At 43.5% G+C, this 24,886-nt stretch overlaps 8 protein-coding genes across 8 annotated transcripts; 4 read left to right on the plus strand and 4 right to left on the minus strand.

The window, feature by feature from the left end:
• Positions 1-581: 581 nt before the first annotated feature.
• Positions 582-1,836, plus strand: FPOAC1_003705 (uncharacterized protein; the record flags this gene model as incomplete). Its single annotated transcript, XM_044848261.1, has 4 exons — positions 582-681; positions 727-876; positions 930-1,391; positions 1,439-1,836. The coding sequence occupies 4 exons, from the start codon at positions 582-584 to the stop codon at positions 1,834-1,836; spliced, it is 1,110 nt and encodes a 369-aa protein (XP_044714177.1).
• Positions 1,837-2,544: 708 nt separating this feature from the next.
• FPOAC1_003706 (uncharacterized protein) lies at positions 2,545-5,764 on the plus strand (the record flags this gene model as incomplete). Its single annotated transcript, XM_044848262.1, has 10 exons — positions 2,545-2,805; positions 2,886-3,128; positions 3,174-3,184; positions 3,243-3,635; positions 3,700-4,037; positions 4,698-4,762; positions 4,839-4,988; positions 5,036-5,168; positions 5,360-5,632; positions 5,745-5,764. 10 exons carry the CDS (start codon positions 2,545-2,547, stop codon positions 5,762-5,764), a joined length of 1,887 nt encoding a protein of 628 aa, XP_044714178.1.
• A 539-nt stretch (positions 5,765-6,303) lies between these two features.
• FPOAC1_003707 (uncharacterized protein) lies at positions 6,304-6,657 on the minus strand (the record flags this gene model as incomplete). Its single annotated transcript, XM_044848263.1, has 1 exon — positions 6,304-6,657. One exon carries the CDS (start codon positions 6,655-6,657, stop codon positions 6,304-6,306), a length of 354 nt encoding a protein of 117 aa, XP_044714179.1.
• Positions 6,658-6,797: 140 nt separating this feature from the next.
• Positions 6,798-7,623, minus strand: FPOAC1_003708 (uncharacterized protein; the record flags this gene model as incomplete). Its single annotated transcript, XM_044848264.1, has 4 exons — positions 6,798-6,971; positions 7,027-7,299; positions 7,400-7,428; positions 7,485-7,623. The coding sequence occupies 4 exons, from the start codon at positions 7,621-7,623 to the stop codon at positions 6,798-6,800; spliced, it is 615 nt and encodes a 204-aa protein (XP_044714180.1).
• Positions 7,624-10,556: 2,933 nt separating this feature from the next.
• On the minus strand, positions 10,557-10,906 carry FPOAC1_003709 (uncharacterized protein; the record flags this gene model as incomplete). Its single annotated transcript, XM_044848265.1, has 2 exons — positions 10,557-10,714; positions 10,771-10,906. The coding sequence occupies 2 exons, from the start codon at positions 10,904-10,906 to the stop codon at positions 10,557-10,559; spliced, it is 294 nt and encodes a 97-aa protein (XP_044714181.1).
• A 2,387-nt stretch (positions 10,907-13,293) lies between these two features.
• On the plus strand, positions 13,294-14,667 carry FPOAC1_003710 (uncharacterized protein; the record flags this gene model as incomplete). The annotated part of the gene is made up of 3 exons (XM_044848266.1): positions 13,294-13,544; positions 13,605-13,868; positions 13,923-14,667. 3 exons carry the CDS (start codon positions 13,294-13,296, stop codon positions 14,665-14,667), a joined length of 1,260 nt encoding a protein of 419 aa, XP_044714182.1.
• Positions 14,668-19,507: 4,840 nt separating this feature from the next.
• On the minus strand, positions 19,508-20,973 carry FPOAC1_003711 (uncharacterized protein; the record flags this gene model as incomplete). The annotated part of the gene is made up of 7 exons (XM_044848267.1): positions 19,508-19,654; positions 19,706-19,810; positions 19,861-19,980; positions 20,042-20,154; positions 20,210-20,550; positions 20,658-20,704; positions 20,956-20,973. 7 exons carry the CDS (start codon positions 20,971-20,973, stop codon positions 19,508-19,510), a joined length of 891 nt encoding a protein of 296 aa, XP_044714183.1.
• A 1,437-nt stretch (positions 20,974-22,410) lies between these two features.
• FPOAC1_003712 (uncharacterized protein) lies at positions 22,411-24,599 on the plus strand (the record flags this gene model as incomplete). The annotated part of the gene is made up of 7 exons (XM_044848268.1): positions 22,411-22,426; positions 22,478-22,795; positions 22,847-22,939; positions 23,016-23,067; positions 23,946-24,146; positions 24,205-24,403; positions 24,456-24,599. 7 exons carry the CDS (start codon positions 22,411-22,413, stop codon positions 24,597-24,599), a joined length of 1,023 nt encoding a protein of 340 aa, XP_044714184.1.
• Between the last annotated feature and the right edge of the window lie 287 nt (positions 24,600-24,886).

Genomic DNA, 24,886 nt, shown 5'->3' on the forward strand with positions numbered 1-24,886 from the left:
GGGAGCATCAGACGGTTGCTACGTAGGTAATGCAGTACTTCACTTGCGATGACTGTAGCTTCATGTTGTTGTCATTGATCATGGGTTCCTGGATGATGGACAATAGGATTTTACAGAACTCTGGGCCAACCCATGGGGTTTGGGGATGCCGCCCCAACATTCAGACACATCATTAATATGCGTTGACATTGTGGTCTGAGTGTCTCATTTTCAGCTGTGGCTTTCAAGCCCAGAACTCAATAGTGTATATCGCTTATTTCCAGCCTCATCTATTTACTTGTTGGTTGTACGTGTCTGTCCCTTTCTCTTGGCGCTGTCAAATAGTCTAATTTTACACCCAAGCAAACATCCGCTAGTCCCATGCATTCTTTGTTTGAGGCCCAAATAGTAATATTTTCAGCCAATCCGACGACTTCAACGCATCAACTATTGAATATGTTATTAATACTACCTATGTATCGAACCAACACTTCAAATAACAAGCTTAAATTGATCCACTGCCCGACGAGGGACGTCTTTGGGATATTCTCCTTCTGATAACTTATCGACCTTACTGTCTCTTTTTTTACACTACTTTAGAAATGGTTGCCATCAAGTCCGCTCTCACCCTGCTCGCCTACGGGTCGCATGCCGCTCTGGCATTATCTACCATTGTCTGTTCCAGCGAACTGGGAACAAAGAGTATCCAGTCCAACAGGATTCCCTGAGCAACCACAACAGTTTCAGAGCGAATTACTATTGTCAAAAAAATCATTCGCAAGGTCAACGTAGTTATTGTCGCAAGGCCTTACACCACAACCGAGACTACAACTGTTCTGACGACTACAACATCAACGGCTAATCCGAATGTCAAGACTGCCACCGAGCAAGTTACCCGTATGCATCAATGATTCCATTCATGACAAGAACGATGAGTAACATCTTCATAGAGACACAAACCAACACAGAAGACCGATTGGCCACAGCATTCTCGACCGAAAAAGTCACTTCGACGACATCAAAGTACACTACACAAACGATCCAAGCACCCGCAGGGTTTACCAAGATTGGTCGGTCTCCTGATTATGTAGCAAAGAGGGCCGGTATTCCAGATACATCCCCTGGATCCATTCCTATCCCTCTCGGCGGCAAAGCTGCAGTACCCGCTCAGTATGTTCAACGCATTCGATGCATCAAGAGAGTCCCGGTGATTTCAACCAAACACACCACAACAACCGTTCAAGGCTCCAGAAAGACGATTAAGCGTACCAAGACAAAGACTGTCAGCACTACAGAGACAGTCATTGAGACAGAATATCCAGACGATGTGATGACCACTGTGACCGAGACTTCGTTTCTCACAGTAACTGAGTACAACGACATCACCTCAACCAGCACCATGACAGAATTTGGTACATTGATCAATTCAAAATCTAGGGTATTTCTAACACATTCTCAGTTACCGTCGAGACACAAGTCCCCGTTGAGCTAGACCTTGCCTGCAGCAACGACAACATGATTACGACAGCCAATGGTGGTAGATCTCTGTATGGCAGAGATTACGGCGATTATCCATTCTATTTATTAGATATTACTGGAATGTCTAATGCGTATGAATGCTGTGCAGCATGCATGAAAAACCCCCAGTGCTTATCTGCTGCGACATCCCTTGCCGACCGTGCCAAGTGCGTTCACTTTGCGAGCACTAGTACTAAACTTTGTCCCAACGGCCAAGTCAACTGGGGTACTTATTTTACCGCATCAAACGAGTCGCCTTTTTGGATCTGGAGTAATGGGCCCTGTGGTACTTGGAAGAATGGTGGCAACTGGAATGTTAGAGAAAGTAAAGATGTTTGACACCGCATGGATTCAGAGCTTTTCTATGTAGTGAGAGATGCCAGGCATGTCAGGCAATGTGAATTGCAATATGACTATCTATATATATAAAGGTTATTGACACGGCGTGGTCCAGTGAGGTTCCTTAGTCGGCTTACTACCCTCGGCTGATTGAATATCACGGTACACGGTATGTGATCAATAACCAGGGGAAGGACCTGAATTGTAGGAACTCGGATAGCGCCCAATGTCTAAACTATCCCAACAGTACAAGCCGAATCTGGAAGTTAAAGGAATATCATTGACATTCTAGACCTCATGGTCATCTCGTGGACAAAATGGAAGACAAGATCCTTAACCCGAATCATTCCTTAATTGAAGCATGGCTTTACTTAGAGAGGGACTAGACCTCTGCTGATGTGATATCTAGCTTCTGGATTGGTGAAGTATGCTACTAGATTGGCCCATCCCACTGTGGCGGCTAACTGGTGATGCAGCTGAGAATCTTAGGAAAGACTATTGGGACTAGAACGCTCGATCGGCCAGCCTTAGCCTTCAATGTTTTAAACTTATCTAACCAATACCATACGGATCCTTGATGTTTACACTTAGATAGAAGACTGACAGCAAGATACATAAAGTCAATGTAATCCCATTACAGTAAACTTTCCATTTTTAACAAACCCATTGCATTTCAACTATATCTTTACCAATACTCAAAATACCAAGATGGGATCTACGGCTACAAACGTCAACGATCAATTCAACCAGCAATGGTTCAATTTGATGAACCGTTGGGCCGGCCCTGCTAGTACAAGCGATTTCCATGCCGTCTTTCCTTGCAGCAAGAGCACCCTCGCCCCAGTCGCTGGTAATGGTGTTCCCGAAGCTGTTACCAACTATGCACTCTACCAGATTGCCGACAATCTCGTTACATATTATGATAAGTGGTTTACACCTGGCTCTGTAGGAAGCTATTTCCAGAGCCAGGTGACTTACTTCAATTATATAAAATTGGTGTGTCTTGTTTTCACATCATTCGTTTCTTTTTGGATACTAAACGTCAATAGGGAGCTGAAGCAGCTATGGCAATTGGTCAAACTCGAGCAGCAAATGCTGCAACCAACTATTTCGAACTCAAAGCTCAAGCTTTGAAAGAATGGGAAGAATGTTTGGATGAGGTGCCTACTGATTTCAATACTTTCTTGGTTAGGAACCGCCGAGACGTTCTCCAAGCCCAATCGGAAATGTCGGTCACTAGTGCTCACGTCCAGTCACGGTTACCCATCCTTGATCCCGAAGACGCAGTTCAAGTATGTCAAATAAAATCTTGCTTTGATACTGTATCCCAAAACCAGGCTCTTCCAAGGTATGCTATAATTTGAAAAGATCTCCGGCCACGTAAGGATATTGACCATCGCGTAAAGGTGTTCCTTTGAGGCTTCAACTCAACCATTCGATGTTCAGTACTATATCGAGGAACTTCAGAACAAGAGCCTGTATCAGGCTAAGATTAACCCTGCCAGCAGTATTAACCTCCCGTCTTATACGTTGAGCGACGACTACCCAACTATTCTGCACACCATGTATCAGAACGCTACCATCCCAAACGCAAACGCCATATTGAAGCACAGTTTTACTATCACTACTGAAAGCAGCTCATCTCAGGTTTTAACCGGCACTAGCCTTCCTTGGCTAAGATTCCACAACGGATTCAGCAAGAACTGGACTGCCAGTACTGTCAACTCAACTGCAGGCCAGATCACCGTTGACATTGCCATCAAGGCCGTGAACAATATTGACATTAGCCCTGGTTTCTGGTATGTATCTATGGAACCCACTCTCACGGTTGGGACTGCCAAAACTCTAATGGGATTAAAATAGGGACGTCCCTAACTACCAACAACAATTCCCCCTCGTTGACCCTAGTATTCCTACCAGCGTTAAAAATACTTTCAAGCCAGTCGGTATGCTAATCGGTTCTGGTCTTGCCATAACCATCACTTTCGGTGGCGAAACCAAGAATGCGTTTAGCCAAGAGTACACCAACGCCAAGCAGAACTATGGCGGTTTTTCGGTATTTGGTATTACCATCGAATTTGAAGAAAGCCCTGGTCACATGCGTACGAAAACTCACAACTCCAGCTATGACAATTCAACCGGTGTTCTTACCATCAGTCCTACGCCTCAACTGGGTACTGCTATGCTCCTTGCGGTTATTGGTAAGAACACCGCTTGCGCTTAGTTATCAGAGAAAAGGAACCACTATATCCTGATTGTGCAAAGGGAGAATATAGTAGATTGGTGGCAGAAACGATGGCTTATTCGAGTTAGAGTATAAAAATAAATAACCCGAAATCATGTCCTATTTGCTAGATATCCAGAGACGGATAACGTAGCAATGAAACGACTTTGTAGAATTTTGGCATATAACATCATATCACCATACCACAGTACCTCCTTTTCGCTTCATCCTCCCCACCCTTACTCACACATACACAATGATTTCTCAATCACGTCTTAGGGTGGCTTGTCTAGATCGGCCTTTGCCGTCTCAGTGTCATCCGTGCTAGCATCCTCGCCTTCCAACGACCTCGCATGAAGCTCGTTCCTACTTGTGACAAAAACCCCGGCAGCGACAAGTGGGCGGTTAAGAGCCTACCTCTTTTCCTAAAGCAATTTTGCTGACCCTGAAAATTGTATGAGAAACAGTGATGGTCAAGTAGTTCTCATTTCTACAGCTACAGCTACACACGCTCCCTTGATTCCTCTGGGTCTTGACCTCGGTCAGATATTTGTTCCTTCTGGCAGCCTGATTAACGCGCCACTAACAGCCACCCGGCATCTCACCCTCCAACTGCGGTCATTACTGAAAGTTACAGGCAGATTGGATGTTGGCCGATACCAACTGAACGTCAAGTCCGGTCTCACCAGCGCGAAGAAACAAGTCAACCGTATCATCATCATGGGGCCATAAGCTCGCCGACTGTGGTGACTGTGGCAACGGCTAAGCTCTGGTTGAGTTCGTCAACGGCAAGGTTCTCACTTTCCTTTTGGGCTATACACTCACAAATGTTTTCGAGGGCAGCACTCGCATGTGCGGTACAAAAGCAGACTCTGTCATTAACGGCAACTTGACCACCAAGCACGTCGAGATCCGTGACGCTCACGGTGTACGAACAATCATGCGCCCCCAACTACCGTCGCCCGCGGCACGAAGAACCGTATCATCGACCACAACGAGGATATCGGCGATGTCTGGAACAAGCGAAACGATTACTTTGGTCTTTACTTCCCCCTGCCATATCTCTCTTACTCCAAGCAATGGACCACCTCTCCCGGTCAAAAGCATGGTATCTCCATGCAGTGGTTAGCCTGTCTCTTGAGCTGAACATTTGGATCAAGTCTTCAGTCGCAAGGCCTGAGCAGGATAACCAAGGCAACTGAGCAGTTATAATTGACAAAGGAGGCCAAAGAAGTACGTACAATCCACCACAAGCAGGTAATATGACTATTTCCTTGTGCAGAACTCCCATGCTTCCAGCTGTTCCTGGTATATCCGATGTCAAGTGTACTATTCGTCATTCGACTGCCCACGATAGCTCTCGCGACTTTGTCGACAAGGAGGTCTGCGTCGTTGGTAGTTCATCATCTGATTTCGACGATTCCTATAACTGCGCCCCCCGTGGTATCGACGTCACTCTTCCTCAGCGATCTCCTACCTACATGATATCTTTGACTCACTCCGTTCCTCGTGTCATTGACAACCACGGTCCCGACGCCGAGCAGAATCGTCCCAGTCTGGGGGAGCAGGATCGTTTGTTCTTTTCTACTAGATTCACAAACGCAATCGTTTCTACTCGTTCAAGACTATCAAGGGGGTTGTTTCCCCTGCTCCTTATAAAGCATAGATTGATGTTGCACTGTAGATATGGGAGTATCCGATTAAAAGCGACAATAATGAGAAGAACACATGAATGACGATTATTGCTATATATATATATATATATATATATTGCTCTTGTTCTCGTGATCTGCTGTGTGGTTTTTGGTCCCTGTACTTTATTTGGTGAAACAAACAAAAAGTCATCGAATGAGGCCATCGTGAAATCCGCCTTGGCACTAAATTGAGGCTAGCTTGGTGTTGTAGCTTTGCAGGCCAACTAGCGTGAAAATGTTGTCGCGCGAGTCTTTCTGGTTTATTTTCAGCTTGTCAGTGTTACCCTACAGCATACCACTTGAAATACCCAATTAGAAGATTTGCAAGACCATGTGAATTAAGTTGAGATGTTCCTTAGAAACATTAAGTTCTCAATAATCCCTGATTATCTCTTTGGCATTTTCAAGGTTTTTGTGTTATTAATAATACACTTTGCTGTACAGTCTCGCGTTCTGGTTCATTAAAGTCAACAAAGTAAATGCCGATGGATTCAGCTTAGCCTTCTTCTTGCGACATGACACTCAATTGAGCTAGCCACAGCAATGACGTCAAACATGTCTGTCATCTGTTTCAACCCCAAGACGAGGGAATTTGTTCCGCATTTTGCGCTCATGTTCCGCTATTGCGAAGCTTTCTTCAAAGCTAGTGCACCTAACCTCCAAGGCAAAGCCCGAAAGGGATGTGTTGATACGCTTCGCCTTGCTATTGGCGGTCAAGCTTTCAAGTACTGACAAGTACTTTGAGGACAGCGAGATAAACTCCTTGTTAGACGAGATACGCCTCTTGGTCACGGACTTGGGTAGAACGACAGTGCCCTTGTTCACGTGGTAGATGACGAGGATTGCAGCGGCCGAGGCACCGGTCGCAACGCAGAAACCCAGCTTCAGGGATACCAAGTGCATTGTGCAAATGAACGAAGCACCACTATGTTGAGCTTACACAGGCTTTCTACCGGAATCCGAGAAGCGTGAAAGAAATACAGTCTTCTTTTCTTAGGTCTGTTGTCACTTAAGGTGTAACGTCTAGGCGGTTACCTAAACATCTAGCAGCTGTCCTTTTGTACAATGACATTCCAATTGTCCTCGTGAAATGCCTTTCCGGATAGGAAGGCTTTGTAGCTACCATTCTCCCAGCCCCATCGTGTGCACTTCTTACCGAGATACTCGGCGCCGTCAGCAATGTCTCCGAATCCGTCCAAAGTCTTTGAGCTGGCGTTCTTTTAACGATTCATTAGTCCAATTGGCATACAGGCTTCAAAGGTTGTGACTTACATCATTGCACCACCAAATGGCGCCGTTTTGGGTGCAGCTTACCCGACCACAGTTTCCAGGACCGGGTCCATTCTTGGGCTTCCCCTTGACAGATCTGAGATAGTCGATACCAGTCGCAATTCCGGTGGGATGGCACTCTGGCAGGGTGCCGCCGCATTTGTACTCCGCCCCGCTGAAGACGTTTCGGCCAAAAAGATGGATGTTGGAATCTCTCTTTCCATTGCCGGCGCTGTTCTGTGTAGAGTTGTACTCCTCATTCCAGTTGGGGTTCATCTGGACAAGCTTTTCGTGGACTTCTTCGATCGTTCCCGCAAGGACCATTGTAGATCCAGAGGTTACTTCAACCTCCCACTCTGGGATCATCACTCCATACCCGTCGATAGGGGAATCCACTGCCAGGACCTAAAAGAGTTAATGTTAGAATTGCGGTGAGATGTCAGCCGTGTAGGTCGACTTACAGCGGGCAACAAGGGGACCGAGAGAAGAAGAAGACGTTGGAGATGCATCGTAGAGGACGGAGGAGTTGTGTTGGTATGAATGCGTGGTTGCAGATGTGAGAGTGTTGTGGAAGTGGAAAGGAGCTGGGCGGGGTATCATGCGCTTTTATGCTCGACACAAGATCGTGACCACTGGTTCAATTCAGCATCTGCAGTGATTCACATGGCTCCTTCCCGATACTCTTGTTTCAATGCATCAGCGCTGGTCAATATGTGTTGGTACATTTTGTTCGTTCTTGCCGCATGTCTGATTCGCTCTTGCTTCATGGTTCTACAGTAGTTCGTTTACGTAATTAGCATTCAGAGAAGTCATAGTTTCGAGTTAATCGTGATTCAGACCTTGCACCCCGGAAAATGATATTCTGGACAAGGGAACCACTGATGGGCTTTTGGAAGATTTGCCGATCCCGGAATGGTATATGGTTGCGCGTGCAGATTATCGTAGAAACCCTCTGCGCAATGAAGACCAAGTTGCTTTTCCGAGAGTCGAGTAATAAGGTAGAGGCGATTACTTGCTTGACGTTGGTTGTCTTTAGCGGCTGACCTTATATGATATACCGATATTTCATTTTAAGATGAGCTTCATAAACTACAGCATGTCTACCTATACTATGACTGTTGCTTGTAAGAAACTTTCACATCCCCATCAAAGTAAAGCCAATGCTTTGGTTTTACGGACGATGTATATTCGTACTTGTCTCCAGATGGTCATCTCATTAGTGTTGAATATCACCTGAATTCTGGCTTTATGGTAGCATGGTGTTGGTCGCTGGTGGACACCGAGAGCCTACAGGGGGTCGACCAACCAAGTCATCTGGACTCATTGCCGTTTGCCCCCAACAAGAACTAAGGTGCATCAGAAGAATTTCGGCTAGCCTGTTATGTTTACCTTGGTGCTAGAACTAGGCTACAAATTGGGTGGATGTCCCATTATGGCAGGACACGACCCGAAGCCCCACGTAGTCTAGACCTGGAAGCCGAAACAGGGGATCACCGAAATGCCAAGTCGTATGATTAGGACCAACAGAACTCACTGACGTCAATTCTTACTCACGTGCATCGTTCAAAATGCGGAGTTTTTTTTTGCTTATGCTGGTTTATTCGTCTGGCACAAGCCTGAATAATGACCGTTGCCTTTCTCCTGGAAATCTGAAATTCAGTAACACAACGTGAACGGAATAAACAACAAAAATTGATCACCACATCGAATATTTGATCACATCGATTCCACAAGCATGGGTCTCTCAGACATTGTTATTTCTATGCTCGGCGTTCCCCTTCTGCCTCCAGCACCGCCAACCGACGCGAAAAAAGGAACAAAGCAGCAGTCCGGGCCCGCAAGCCGGTTTCTAGGCAACAAACTACCTCAACAGACCGATGCTGATAAGAAGCCTACATTGGAAGAGAAAGATTCAGAGAAATGATCTGATGCGATGTCTGCCTCCTTAAACGATGCTTTCAACCTGCTCTGCCAGATACACAGTTCCGTCCGCTGTAAGCACCCATGTCTTCTTGTTAAATTTAGTTTTCATCAAGAATAACGTGTTGTAGGCACAATACCCTTCACCAACTACAACGGATCGAGAGGATAACGAATGAAAACGTATTCGACGAGACCGGTTGTGGAATGCTGTACCTAGCACTGAGATAAATGCGAAAATGGCTTTCGGTATGACTGTTAACTCCCTGGTAGTACACGTTTTAAGCACTTCAACATATTGGAATACAAACCCTTCTGCGATCATAGTTTCTTTTGCTGCAACCACTATTTAAGTCGAGAGTTCTGCTTACACACTACCGCATAAGGATGAATGTTGATGCATTCGCTGGGCTAAGATGTCCCTACTCCTTTGTTTTCAGGAGAAAATGGGGAGGCGGAAATCTTTAATGATGACAAGGGTTGTGCTTCAGCCCTATGATAGACCGTAACGAGAAGGATCATAAAACGTCGATCTATGTCAAGAACCCTGGGTAATATCTGAGTTTCTAACTTCAAGACTAGGATCGCAGCCACCATTCCGAATTCAGTATAGAGCAAAGGCGTAATCTAACCACAAGCCCTGGTTGCAGTACCAAACTGCGCCCAAATCTTGCAATCTCCATCTCTTTCCCCAGTGAAATAGCAAAAATATTAATCCAATAGTTAACCTCTTGACACTCCCCGTCTTAATCCGTCTGACAGTCAACCTGATACCAAGAATACTCATGAATATCAACACCCTTGACTTCGGTATCGCAGTTCAGATGAGGATATACCCAGAGCTATCACGATAACATCTTGCCAACTTCCGCTCCAGGTAGCTCATAGCGAATTTGAGTCTAATTGTTAGTGGAATCGAAGTCGTTTTGCTGATCTTGGAGCTGTGATCTTCCCATGGTGCGAGCGCTTTTTTATAACCCGAGATAGTCCTGTTCCCCGGGGGGAATGTGTCGGTGAGGTTGAAGCAAATGAGTTTTGAAGGGATATCTCGGATGGTGAGGAGGCGCTTTTGTTTCGTGTGAACAGTCTTGGTTATCTGCGAAGAAGTGAACTGTGACGCTTCTAAGCGTTTGCCATAATTCAGCGAACGATCTTGATTCTTGATGGTTAGTATCTGCGCATACCCACCGACGTTCTGCGCTGAGACAAGAGGCAACGAGTCGTGATGAGTGTTAGTTGCAAAGCCATGTCGTCTAGCCAAGACTTCGACGGTGATATTGATAGTACGGCAAAAGAAAGGGGGCCAACATCAGACCCTCTATTATTTTACGAAAGCCCACTGACTACATATCTATCAAGTTTCTCTTCATACGTCATAATCTGCGCTGGTTGAACTGACAAAAAGTATGGCAAAGAGCGTCCTGACTACACGCATTGGTGACCATACGATATGAATATCTACTGGATCATAGAGACTCGAGTAAAGGCTTGTAGTATGTGATTGTTATCGAATCATGATCTGCTGCACTATTGCCAGTCCAACATGTCGTCCATCTTGATACAGAATGAGATTTCTAGCCAAATCATTACAACTCCATCACATTCATTTACCCTCAAGTTTCCTTGACATAATCAGGATTCCTACCGTGACATGCAAAATTGTATGTTTGGTGGTCTACCCGTACAGATTTGCACTGACCCTTGCATCTTTTCCCATGATTATCGTTCTCCATCTGTTCTTCAAGATAGCATGCCTTGATACACCCACGGGCTTACCAGGATAGTTAGCATAATACTTAATTTTCCTCAAGCCTCGAAATCACTTACGGCTGCTGTGTATTGTGAATAACGCATCACCTTCACCGTCTTGGCAGTCTGGAAAACCTCTGGGCAAGCAAAAAAGCTGAGAGGCTGCGGCGACGGCCATGACGTTGAAGTAGACAAGACTGAGTGAGAGCTTCATGCTGGGGGATCAATTGCGTGGTAGTGATATTGTGATTGACTGCTATTATGATATTCTGATCAGCTTCTTGACATGATAGATTTATGGCTGAGACTATTCACCTTCAACAATATGAAGACATTATAGGATCTTTTGTTTGGTATTACGCGAGACCTGGGAAAGCCGTTAGAAATATACAGCAAGGAATTGGCCGGGATTAACTGACTGTTTGGCCGTTTTTACCAATGAACTTGCTGCTCCAAGGTTAAAAGGGGAAGAAGTTACCACGGCCTGGGAGAAACTTCCTTTATCATGAGTTCAGGTAGCTGCCCTACAAGTCACGTTTATGGTGGGAAACTTATTCTTAAGCGGACCTATAATTTGAAGATTAATTCAGAATATCGACAATCGGATTTGCGCTGTCATGTTAGCTTTTGTTGAGAACCTTGGGAAGGCTTCGGCAAAATTTGACAAATCAAGAAAATGAAATAAGAGGATGTAAAACTTTATTGACGTTAGCAGCTCTCAAGGCTTTCCAGATCACAAATCCTTCAAGGCCTCAATCTCTCAAGTTCTGGCAGTGACGTGACATCACAAATCTGCTAATCCGAACCGGTTCTTGGACTGGCGATGAAGGCCTCAGTGTGTCAGAACAATTGGCCGGTAGAAGGATAAGGGACAAAACTATTAGGTCAGCTTATGCTGTTTGGGCTCGAACTCTTAGGCTGTTTATTTTTGTACCCTAAGACCGGGGAGGCCAACTTTTCTGTTACCCTGTAGATAGGGTATGAGTACGGTCAGGCTTGGTATAATAACAGAGATATGGCCGGGTATGTATACTACGTACAACGACGAAAAGTCCTAATATATCCACAGACGCAGTTGTTTTGGTGCAGCCATCAAGGATGGCAAGGAAAGCACTTCATCAAATTTAATATTACTGCATATGGCAAGAATGTCAAGGATACAGACAACAAGGATGCTTTTACAGGCACGCTTTGTGGGGCAGAGATGACGCCCCCATCTCTGGTACCTTGATAATTCACCGACGGACTGGACAAATCGCTGGTTTTGCGCAAGTACCCCAGGCAAGCGCGCTTATCGCCGTTGCATGGAACAGAATCCCAAACCCGACACAGCACGAGGCAGAGGATCTGTGCTCTTGTAGAATATGACGGGGATTAGATTTCATCGACACAAACAGACAATTCTGTGACATGGGAACTAAAAAGTCGACTACGTTTTGCTAGGCTGAGGACATTGATGGTTGCATTAATGTGAATGATGATCAGAGGATACTCAACAGATGATCTCGAGTTGCGAAGCACGAGGTTCATATGACCCACAAGACTGATAAAACAATTAATTATGGAGAGTCAAGCAAATGATTCAAACGTTTTCGAACGGGTTTTTTATGTTTTAGGTCCGAATTGAGCGATAAGGATGATTCAGGGTACGGGTGAATGGAACAAGCAACACGCTAGAGTCTTGCTATGACCTTGTTCCTTAACGATTATTATCTTGCGCTATGGCCAAAGGGCTGATCTCGTGGGTCCTTCTGATGTAGATTAGTGAAAATCTTGCCTCAAACGGTGGTGCAACTCGGATCGTTTTGGCACAGAGCCCTATACGCTTCGAGTCATGGTGCAGCCCTTGAATCAATAATCACAGGATAGTGCTTGACTAATGCTCTAGTCTATCTGCTACGATGTAATTTACAGGTACCACATTGACAGAAAACGTGCAGGGTTTACGGAGTTTTATATCCGGGTACTTGGCCTATCATGCACGACAGACTCATTCATCAATAAGCACTAAGACTCAGCTGAGACCTTCTGACGTCTTTACCCTAGCGGAAACAAGTATGGGTTGAAGAAGATCATCCGCTAGGAACCCTACCTGTCCATCCGTAGTGGAGTTGGAATGACTTAAGTGGGAATTAATGAAGCTGGGGTATGACTCGGTTAGTATACTTTCCGTCTTAAACCCGTAGTTGACATCGTGATCTGTACTTGGCTGAACTCAATCTGGTGAATACAGATCTGTGATGTATAACATTTTCTGTGCCATGTTTTAAACCATGTGACTGAATTAGACCATATATCCTTGTTTTTGACTGTTTACTGACTGCAGCTCGTGTTGTAATAACACTCTCAAACCACGTATCCCATATGAACTGCAGTTTTGAGGTTAGCGCTGTTAGTTAGATCCGTAGATCAATATTGATTGAGGCATATTACGGAGTACTGATGACAATCTAGCACGCCTTGTTCTACGCTCCACTCTTCCCCAGAGCCCCCTTTCTACTTGCATATTTATTTTATTTTATAAAAGACCCTCTAGTACATAAATCTTTGACCATTCGATGCGTCTTTCTGTCACTGATGGGCCCCTCAGTCTGATTCGCCATGGTCCATTCATCAGCAGCAGCAGCCATCAGCGCTATAGAGCGTGCATGCTCGGTCCCCAGTCTTCTTGGTTCACTCTTTATCATTGCGACCTATTGTTCTTCGAAGCTGTTTCAGAAACCCATTAGTCGAATGCTATTTTATGCATCGTTTGGAAACATGATGAGCAATGTCGCCACACTCATATCTAATAGTTTTGTGAATCGACCCAATTCTGCTGGGTGTCAAACGCAAGCATTTCTGATCGAGACGTAAGTCTTTCTTATATTTACACTAATCTACCTACTTGTTGTTTGCTAACTAATCACTAGGTTTATGTTTGCCGATGTCTTTTGGGCTCTGGCCATGGCGACGAATGTATACCTCACCTTCTACCATCGATTCGACGGCGTCAAGCTGCGTAAACTGGAGCCACTTCACATCGGTCTATGCTATGGCATTCCTTTTGTTATTGGTATTGCCTTTGTTTTCGTCAAGGACAAAGACGGTGTTCGCGCATACGGGAATGCGAACTTGTGGTGCTGGCTTACTGTACAATGGGATGCTTGGCAGCTTGCTACCTACGGACTGATCTGGTAAACCTCCGCAACCTTGGACCTTTATTATGGACAATATTAACTGTATGCTAGGCTGATTATATTCGTTGCCTTTGCGCTATATGTCCGCGTCGGAGTGACCATCTATAAATGGAGACAGCGCTTACATGGTTTCTCATACTCGAACGATCGAACCAATCTATCGCAAGTCCCACCACCGACTTCAGATCTTTCCGGTATCGCCAAAACCACCGATATAACTATTACAACATTGGATTCTCCGCCATCTGCTCCTGGACAGTCTCTTCGACCTGCGACTAGACCCGACCCAGTCCACTCAGCAGACATTTACGCTGGCCCTGCACCACCCGTCGCACCCCCCTCCGAACAACCCAACACGAAGACCAAGAACTCGGATCGAAGTAAACGCAGCCCGAGCGATGAGGCAGCTATGTCATATGCCAAGACAGCCCTTTTATTCTTCGCAGCGATGCTTATTACATGGATTCCCGCGAGCGCCAACCGTCTGTATATTCTTATTGACGGTAAAGCATCTGTGCAGTTGGGATATGTCAGTGCCTTTACACTCCCTCTACAGGGCTTCTGGAATGCTTTGATCTACTACTATACTTCAAGAGCGGCGTGTAAGCAGGTCATTGCTAGTATGAGGACTGGGCGACATCGTCTAGAGGAAAACGAACCCAATGGATCCAGCTTTGCTGATGGCATAAATGTTACCAATGGGAGTAGTTTTCAACTGGACGAAATGAAAACTGCCAAGACGAAGTATGATGTTGGGGATACATCGAGCACGACATCTTTAACAGAGAGGGTTTGAGGAATATGTGTTATCTCGAGTTCCAATCATTCGTATGGGCTTGGACTTAGTTGTATCTCATTGTTTCGAACTGCTCAATTATTTATTATTAATTTTTACCAATAATTTCAAAGTTGGAGTGCGCATGTTGCATTTTCTTTTGAGTGAGGTAGCTAGTAGCTAGTAGGAAAATGACCTCCTAAGTTAGGTTACAAAAATAAGTAGATAGTCTAAAGAGTATAAAGTGACCTACTAATTTCTTCTCTTCGGCTTACAGCGGCCAATCTTCCTGATACCCTGAGTGTATCATGTCAGTAAATGCGGCACGGTTATTGGTTGAGCTTATAGTCACGTCCGTGGCTGCTTGGTTGAACTTGATGTAGTCTAGGTGTTCCTCGAAGTATAATGATCGATAGGTGCAACATCGTCACGAAAGATAGGGCTCTTAGAGCAACCTTATTGCCTGGTTGAACAAAACCGCTCACTGCATTGACTTTTGATAAAGAAATCAAAGCTTATTAAATCCTCTTTAGTATACTCTATTTATAGGAAAATGCCTGTTGAAAACACCATGTGTCATGCTCACTTGCTTAGTGGTGGATTATGTCTAGCCGTGTAACGATTCTCTATCTCTATCTCCATCTCCATCTCTTCCTTGGCAAGCCAGAACTCGTAAAAGGCCGTCAAGAGTAAGTCTATATTCAACGCCATTATAGAGTATTTTAAGCCTTGCTATCGTATAGACAGCTTGACCAAATACCTCAAAAACGAAGGCCCCTATTCAAAGTATAACGTGGTTACTTGGGTCAATATCAGCTTCTGATATTTGCTATATCATGTAAAACTGAATCGATATATATAAAACGTGAATCTTGTACTGCTAAGCATTCTCATATATTAGATAAACTACTTACAGATAATGAGATAGGTAAAACTAAAGTATAAGAATTGAGCTTTTGACCTCTTTACACAACTTAAGAGAGCAAGCTAGACAGGCGTTTATGCTCACTACTACAGGAAAGTCTCCCACCTGTACTCTGGCAAGTGAAAAGAATCGCAACTCATGTGAGCCATCCACCGGAACAATGGATTTCATGCCACGAAGTATAGCTGATCCCGGTGACTCTGGCGACGAGTAAGTCCAGATGGGATCCACACGATTAGCTCTAGAGTCTCGATCATGGCTGCATTGTTCAATGACAAACGAATATGTTAGAGAGGTAAGAGCGTGGACAGGACTACGCGAACGCTCGCTCCCACTGCCTTCCAGATATGCACCCAAACTAAGGGCGCTATCCTCCGTCGTGATTCTCCATCTTAGCTTCATATCATCATAGAGGTTTAGTGGTTCAATAATCTCTTTGGGCCAATCATCCTTTGAAGGATCCATATTTCCGACTCGTTTTGTATAGGTTTCATCCCCATGCACATACTGGTATGTTTCGCCTTGGTAATACAACGTTCCAGAATACCAAGATAAATCCAAGAAACCCCTCTGTTTGATTTGAGGACTCTGAAACATAGTTGGATAAACAACCTGACCTTTGGAACACGACATTGCCCAAGAAGAAAAGCGTCGTTCTTCCTCATTGCGGTGTCCAACCAAGGCTAAGGCCGTGGCAAGAAGGTCTTTTATTTCGTTATTGCCCCATAGATTTGGACTTATACCGAAGACGGGCAATAGACGCGCGTAGTGCGCCTTGAAAGCTTCGTCATCTTTCGATTGATTAACGACGATCAAGAGGTCTTCCGAGTTGTGGAATAATGAGAGACTAATGGCATCGCCGAGAAAGGAAGTTGCAAATCTGATAAAGGCTTCCATCAAACAATAGTAATCTTCTCGGTCCAAATGAACCCTATCTTTGTACGACGATGCCCTTTGACATGTTGTACATTCGCAATCTGCGATAAGCGTGTTCAAATGACGCCGAACCAATGGCAAATCATATATATAGTCACCATGCTCAAGATCCGGTAGCTCGTTTTCTGCCCTTGCACTCGGAACATCCCCGTGGGCATTCAGCATTCGAAAAAGAACTTCGCCAACCCTTCTATCGCTTTCGAAAGGCATGGTAAGAAAGTTGCTCACTTGAACATCATCATCCATCTGGGCTCTTGTGTAACTTCGAATATGGTGTAGACGAGTGGTGAATGTGTTCCATTCCAAGTACCTTTTGGCAGCGTATGGAAGAAATTGCTGTAAAGCACGGAAGGCGGGTCCCTGGTCCATGCCGGATACTTCCAACATCCATTTAGCATAGTTTTCGATTGTCGTCATGCCATTCCAACGGCGACCGAGATCATTGCAAACCGAAATAAGTTCTTCCGGATTTCCGATATTGTGATGAACCGTCACCGAAAAATGATGACCATCACGTGTTCCATCTTTAGAGCCAACAATCAGATCAACACTCAAGTTGGTTTGTTCTAGGATTGGTGTCCCGTCTTTTGCGTAAATGGATGGGGACGCCCCGAGACACCATTGAGTGAATGCAACAACCCAGGGCGAAGAATGGTTGGTATGAATGGTGATTCTTGAAACAGTGGATTCTCCAAGTCGACCAAGACTTCGGAAAGCGTTAACAAGACTCTCAATGCCCTCACTTGGAGGGTTATATGACAATGAAAATCGATCATCTGCTCTGTATTCTGCGCTGATACAGCTCTGTTTAGAGAGGAAACTGTGCCACTCCAGTACTGAATCGATAAATCGGGACCGAATCAATCTTGCTTCAAAGTACAGCTAACAAGTCCCGAACCTGCCTGTTCGACGGAACCAACGTTCTGTCCGCCGCGGCACTATCTAGCATGAGAGATATCGCGTTCACAGACTCGAATGGACCCATTGTGGTGACAAGTGCCGCTGCAAGGCCAAGAAACCGCACACCTGCCGAGCTTTTCCCCAGTTGAATAGCGCTGTCGTTGCGGGAGTAGCCGACTGTAAATTGGAGAAAGGCGATGGGGGCTGGCGGATTGGCAGGAAGAACGACGGTTTCAATTTTGGCGCATGTCGTTCGGCACATCGCAATAGTAGCACCAAACTTCTCACAAGCTAGCAATGCTAGAGGTTGGATATTGTCGCCGGTGGCGGCATGCATAAAACCTCGAGAAATAGAGAGAGCAGATCCCACGGTGGAATCTAAGCTCCATTGCGCTGCAAGCGCCATGCTGGGAGTAGAAATATTGTTGGAGATGCAAATAGAGCTGCAACTGAAAAACCAGGTTAGTGCCAAGATCACAGATTGAGTGACAAGACTCCGGACCTCGTAAGCGGTATTGAGATGAAGGAGTCAAGAAGGACATAACATTTAGATTGTGTTTTCAACCCTCATAATCAGGCTGCGGCGTAAAAGCGGGGGATAAGTCGTCAGCACATATGTACTCTGTGGTTGGATGTAGGCTTTGAAGAGAGCGTCATCGGATCACCGTCGGGTTGAATGCGACAAGCTATGTCAGCATGCAGATGGCTTACTCAAACATTTATAACGACCAACCATTGGGAGTCACACAATAAATTAAGACCATCGAGGATGGTGGCTCAAGGTATCATGTGCGTTAAGGGATAGGGACATAGTGGCTCGTCATGTTTGGGTAGCTTCGATACAGTATTAAATCATGACATTCGGTATTCTAGGGATACCGCTAGCAATATACTGCATCATTTAGTCATTCATCAGATTAAAAGAAATATCATATCCAGTTGAAAATGCCTCTGACCTAATGACGAGAACCCCTGGTGTTGCCAAATGTCAAGAGTTGATACGGTAGTTGGTTCTGTTGTGCTACCCTGATCCCAGCAAACATGACGTTAGCTCCTCAACAACTCGTAGCTTGTGTATAAATGAGCTTTCATTGACCCTGCTCTTAGGTATTCTAGCTAGTAGGCAAGCTAGCTACTAAGGTAGGGGAAATCTAGGGCTATTTTAAGTAGAGAAAATTATCTTAGTAAATTAAAATCTTTCTTAATATAGTAAAATATATAGTAATAGCCTCTTAAAAACCTTCCTTAGGATTATTTATAATAAATATAGCCTAATTAAGTTAAATTAGCCTAGCTAATTAAACTAATTAAAAGCCTTTTTTCTTTTTTTAATAGCTAATAAAATTAAGAATTATAAGATTTAAATCTACTACCTTTAGCTCAGAGGATAAGCTATTAGCTAAGCCTAGTGACTACTAACCGCTGGACTACCGACCCCTACTCGTAGCTTATGTAATGTCTCTTCCTCACCTTTGTCCTCTCTGTATTCTCACGTCACAATTTCTCAATGTCCATCACAAAGATTTTGAATCAGCGATTATGGAAGATATTTAAGCTTCATGGCGGCGATGGCGATGGTGCAGACATAATGTTGTCATTCAACGACAAGATGATCTCTTTGTCGATATATTGCGGCAATGGAATATCAACCAAGACCACTCAGGACCTGGCTCCAGATCGACCTCTACAGGATCATGTTGACATCGTACCAATAGACCACAGTGAAGCAAACAGCATTCTTACTGTAGATACAGCCCTTGACGAACATTTCGACGAGGAGTTAGAAATATGAAATTACTTGCTTTCCTTCACTCCCATGGAAGTTATCGTCACCAAGGTATTTGTTCACGGTTCCTATAGTGTGACTGTAGCTGTACAGGTCCGTGGGTTAGACCACTCGATATCTTGATGGAGGGAAGGACTCCCTAGCTGGGTCTGAATGGATTTGTGTAACCACTCGCGGGGCACAAAAGTGGAGGCAATGACAAAACAACGAATGATCTTAATACTACCTAAAGGTAGAAACTACTACCAGAGAGCGTAGTCCAGCAGAACGATTCAATATCAACTCAGCCTCATGAAAACCATACTCTAGATGATTCAGAAAAACTGTATGACTTTACAGTTCTCCAAGACTTGTCCGTCCGACCCTTCCTTCACTAGTCTAAACCGTACTTCGCCAAGGTTTACAACCATTTTATCCTTCAGCTCTTGAGCACCTTGAACTAATGCTGTCCAAACATCGCCCTTGTGTCTTGTTAGATTTCCCTCGTTTGTAGTTGTAGAGGGACGACCTACTGTGTCAAGGGTCTTGAATTTGCATTCGTAGCGACCATATTGTTCAAGGATCTGAGCTGGAAAGCTATACTGTCGTTGGGCCTCATCAGAGAAGATAATGTTTCTCTTTTTGTCATTAGTCCTGTACTGGTGTATTAAATAGTTTCGGGGCTTACCGTTGGCATCTCTGAGTCTTTCACCATAGCACCCTGATCCATCATCAGCATCACGGTAGCTGCAGTGTACGGATCTTCGTTGGTCCAGCTCTCTCTTCTTTTATCCAAATCTCGAAGTTCCTATCGGGCATGTTAGTAAACACATACACCAAAGATAGTACGCCTTTAAGCAATTTGTTACCTTTTCCACTGCTGAGCCTTTAGCTCGAGCCACATCCTCCTCGAATTGACTCTGATAACGCCTCGCAAACAGATCGGGCTTTTTCTTGAGATCTTCGTCAAGGAAAAAGATTTCTGTCGTTCATCAGTCAGTCACATGTTTCAATAAGTAAGTGACTTTAGATCATACCAAATGCTGCCACCCATGACTTGTATGCCTGGAGAGTTCGTAGCTGGCAGTAAGTCTCCTGCCGCTTCGTGAACAAATCATTGATGGCGTCTCGAAGTCTCTGCTGGCCATAAGTCTCTATTCTCGGGGTGGAAGGAAAGGAAATACTGACATCTCGCTCAATAGCTCCTTCGATGACTCCCCAAACAAGAACAATAGCACCAAGTGCAGCTGCAATTGTTGCGACGACACCAAGAGCTGCCCAACCAGCTGGTCCAGCTACTATACCCGCCAACACTAGTGTGCCGATGACTCCAGCTCCAAGTACTACACCTATACCTGAAATCGCCAGCACCAAGTCGCTGATGAAGTTGTTAGCACTCAGGCTTTAGTACCACTTGACAGTAAAATATCACAACTAAGCCATCGGGATATCGGCGATACTAACGCAACTTTGAGGTCATGCCACTTCTGCAGCTCTTCGCCATGCAAGACTCCTTGGACATGACTATCTAACTGGGCAATGCTGTCAAAACCATGGTCTTTGAGGTATTTATCCATAAGATCTTTCACTCGTATGACATCCGCGTCACTGTGAAGTTTTCTTTAGTATCGATTAGAAGGGGGGAAGTTTCAAGATCCTACTATTGCGTTTTTGTGGTATTGAAGAGATCTATGGCATTGCGGCAATCTCGTTCAAGCTGAAAAGCTCGATCTCGTCGATGTGGGTTATCTGGCCAGAATAGGTCACCAATGCCTGATCCTACGCTCTGACTGTTACCCATATCGACTTCGATCGATTGTGTATGTTTGAGAATGAATCAAGGAATGGAAAGTGAACGATGAGAAGATCTTCGGAAGGAAGTGATAGAATTGGAAGATCTTCAAAGGGGAGTGATAGTTTATACTAGTCCTGAAATACCGCAGCTGAACTGTGAGACATAGATAACATGTTGCCCACCCACGAGCCCTGCCTTTGACGTGTGCATCAGTGCGGTAGAGGTCCGAGCCTTCGAATTCGCTCTTGTCTCTTTAGTGAGGAGTACACATCATTCCACAAAGAACCGGGGAGTATCAAGTTGTAGGATCAATGCTTAACTCCGAGAGGTTTGGGGGCAGAAAATGTGACATAATTATTTGCTGTAAGTGACGTTGACATATGACATAACTGTATATGTGCTGACCTGTTCAACATCCTCAGAAACCAAGAGGTCCGACCACTTGACTATGTCTCAGGATCGTCCGATTGAAAGTAATGATCACTTGCTTCATTCACAATCAGGAAGCGGTCAGGAAGTTTGATCAACTTTTGTTGGGTGATTTTCGAGGCGTAAGTCCCGAAGTATACATATAAAATCAACTCATAAAAGTTTGATCAACAAGTGTCCTCAAGCAGGATGACGACGACGTCTATCAGAATCCTAGATCCATTGGTAGTCAGAAAGTCACGCAGCTTACATCCAGTCCAATCCGATGCTCTTACGTCTTCATCGGAAATCGTGTGCCGGATTGCTTTGACATGATTCTGGAGCCTTCTCCCTTGAGATCTAAGATGAATATGGTAAGATGTACGCAATATACCTTATCTATGGGATACAATAGTGAACTATCATATTCTCAAGGCGGTCCCATCCGTGACATTTCTGCATGTTTCACCTGAGACATTTACCGCAGTCAATGCGCTGCATTTCAGCTCTTGACTAGCATTGCATCATCCAATGATGATTCGAAACAGCCACTAGATGCCGAATCTGTTGTCGGGCCTCAAACCATGCAAGCGCTGCCGGGTATGTAGATCAGTCATCTCGATAGGCACTAGGGAGTCTCTCGTCTCCGCAATTAACGTCACTCTATCTTCGTTCAGCCAGCCACGTTCATGGGGCTTTCTAGCATTCCCTAGACGAATCATAACGCGAATTCCCCCAGCTGCAATACAGCGTTGCATTGCATCTTAGCCCAGACAACAACAGAGACATTTCTACTCCCGTGGCATGCAGGTTTGACATACCCGGTAAGCCACTTACACCATCCCTGCATTACTTGAATTGAGGAAAAGGATCTGTGTGTCGGCGCTCTGACGACAGATCGAGATTAATAAATTTATATAAATGAGTATATATTGAAAGTTCATAGCATTCCATAGCTCTCAACAACTTCTCCAAACTCAACTTTCAGAAACTAAAACAACAACAAGTACCAAATTTACTTCAATATCTCTCAATATGGTTCTCTATCCTGGTAAGTGTTCTTCGCTTTCCAGTAAATAGCCTTCTAACAAAATCATTCTAGACAACGTCCACCGTGTCCAGCGAGTCAAGGACCTTGCCAACGATATCGCTACCTACCAAGATGAGATCAAGTCTCAAAACACAGCCCAAAAGAACAAGGACCAGCGCGCTTATGATACCCTTGCCTCCATCGCCAAGAGAAAGGGCTACTCCACCCCTGAGGAGTACGTTGAGAAGGCCATTGCCGCACTCCCTGAGAAGGAAAGAGAGAAGTACGACAAACTCCGGAAAGAGATTACTAAAACTGGTGAGGATGGAAAAATGGTATTGTTTGTCACTGGCGCTGTGGCTACGCTGGGCATGGTTGGTGGAGCCGCCTGTAAGTTGATCCCTCTGATGGTGCTCTAGACTCTCAACTAAAGTGATCAAGTGGGAGAAAAAGGACTCAAGACTATGTCTGCAATTAGCAGTTGGTTGACCGGATTCAGAGCCACAGCTCAGACCATAGAGTTGGAGCTTGCAGGTTAGTATTGTTCGAGCTTTTGTTGACAACATTTAGTCCTCTCCTTGTAATTTAGTTACTGACTTTTCATTTCTAGGAGCTGAAGTCGCCAGTGAAGCGCTTGAGTCCCTGCTAGACATTTCGAAGGAGTCATTCTATTGTATTGAATTTTATTATATTAAAAGCTATAGTATTAATTATAAGCTTTTTCTTTTTTTCCTTAGAATTTTCTTTTTTTAATTTTATAGAATTCTTAATATAATAAATTCTAATTTAATAAACTTTTTATAAAATAATATTATTTTTATTAAATACTTTATAAATTATTAATAATTTATTCTTTTTATTAAAGATTATTTTAAAGATTATTTTAAAAATTAAAAAATAATTTTATTTAAAATATTATACTTTTTAATATATTAAAGCTATACTTTTTTTAAATTTTATAAAAAGCCTTTAAGGCTTTTTTTTCTTTATATAATAAAAATTTAAATTTTAATTTATTAATTTAATAATTAATTATATAATTAAAAGCCTTATAATTAAAAAAAATAAAAATAATAATTTAATAATTATATATATTAATAATATTTTAATTTTAAATATTAATAAAAATAATATATTAAAAATTATAAAAAGTATTAAACTTTTTTAATTAATTTTTTTTTTTTTTAAAAATAAAATTAATTATAAAAATTAAGCTTTTATAAATAATTTTTTAATTTAATATATAATTAAAATTAATAAAGATTTTAAAGTTTATTATTTTATATAATAATTTTATTAATATTAATATTAATAAAGAAATATTTAATAATTAATTTTTAAAAAAAATAAAAGTTTTTATAATAATTATTATAATTTTAATTTTATAAATTATAATATATACCTTTAGATTAAATTTATATTAATATTTAAATTTAAAAACTATATTTTTTTATAAATTAATTTTAAATATATACTTTAGGACTTAAGCCTTAAAAATTACCTAATAAAAAAAGAAGGAGTTATTTATAGAATTTAAGAGTATTGCGGCAGAAGTTAACCTCGCCGAGGGAGGTGCCAAGGCTAGTACCATTGCTGCAGAGGGTGTCGAGGAAGTAAGCACCCTTGTCAAGGTCGGGCGTTTCGCTTCTAGAGCGTTGGTTGTCTTGGCAATCCTTGCCACCATTGGTGGCCTCGTTTATGAGGGTATCGAAGGTAAGAAGCAGATGAAGAAATGCCAAGAGTAAGGCTTTATACCTCTCCATCATACGGTAACACGCAGGTACTAAATTCCTACTCAGGTACACACTGGACCTTGCATCAAAGCGATTCATGGTTCGAAAGCTCAAAGACAATGTGGAAGCTGCCTTCAGCTTCATGGATAACATTTATGGTTTGCTCCATTTTGAGGATTTCGTAATGGAAGATGAAGATATTCCTGAGGACAAAAAGCAAGCAAAAATTGCAAAGAAGATCAAAGAAACCAGCGACAAGTTTGCGGTACGTTACACCTCCCAGTGATGCAGAACACAGCTAATGCTCTATGTTATAGAAAGTTCCAGTTCCTGCGGATGATGCTGTTTATGGAGCACTGAGGCTCAAGGACGAGGCTGCAAACTCTTGGTTGGATGAAGACCCGAAGATGGCAGCAATCAAGGCTCACTTGGAGGAGCTGAAGAAGAAAGAGAAGAAGTAGTGTTCAGTCAGGGCTAGGACAGTTCGAGATGATTAGCATGAATGTAGTATTTGAGGTTCAACAAATTGAGGACAACCATGCATCAACTGCAGTCACAAGGAAAATGACAAAGGGAATAGCTCTAAGTTAGAAGGGACAGTCAATTAAGAATAAATTCTCACTAGTCCCACTTGAACTGTCATTTGGCGCCTCCTCAAGATGAATGCATGATGCCAATCCGCGAGAAGTAGGCCTGATTGAGGTCATCTGTTGCCAGTGAATGTGGTGTTAAGTACATCATGAGTATG

This window comes from Fusarium poae, chromosome 1 (assembly GCF_019609905.1).
Source record: "Fusarium poae strain DAOMC 252244 chromosome 1, whole genome shotgun sequence".
Classification (NCBI taxonomy): Eukaryota; Fungi; Ascomycota; class Sordariomycetes; order Hypocreales; family Nectriaceae; genus Fusarium; species Fusarium poae.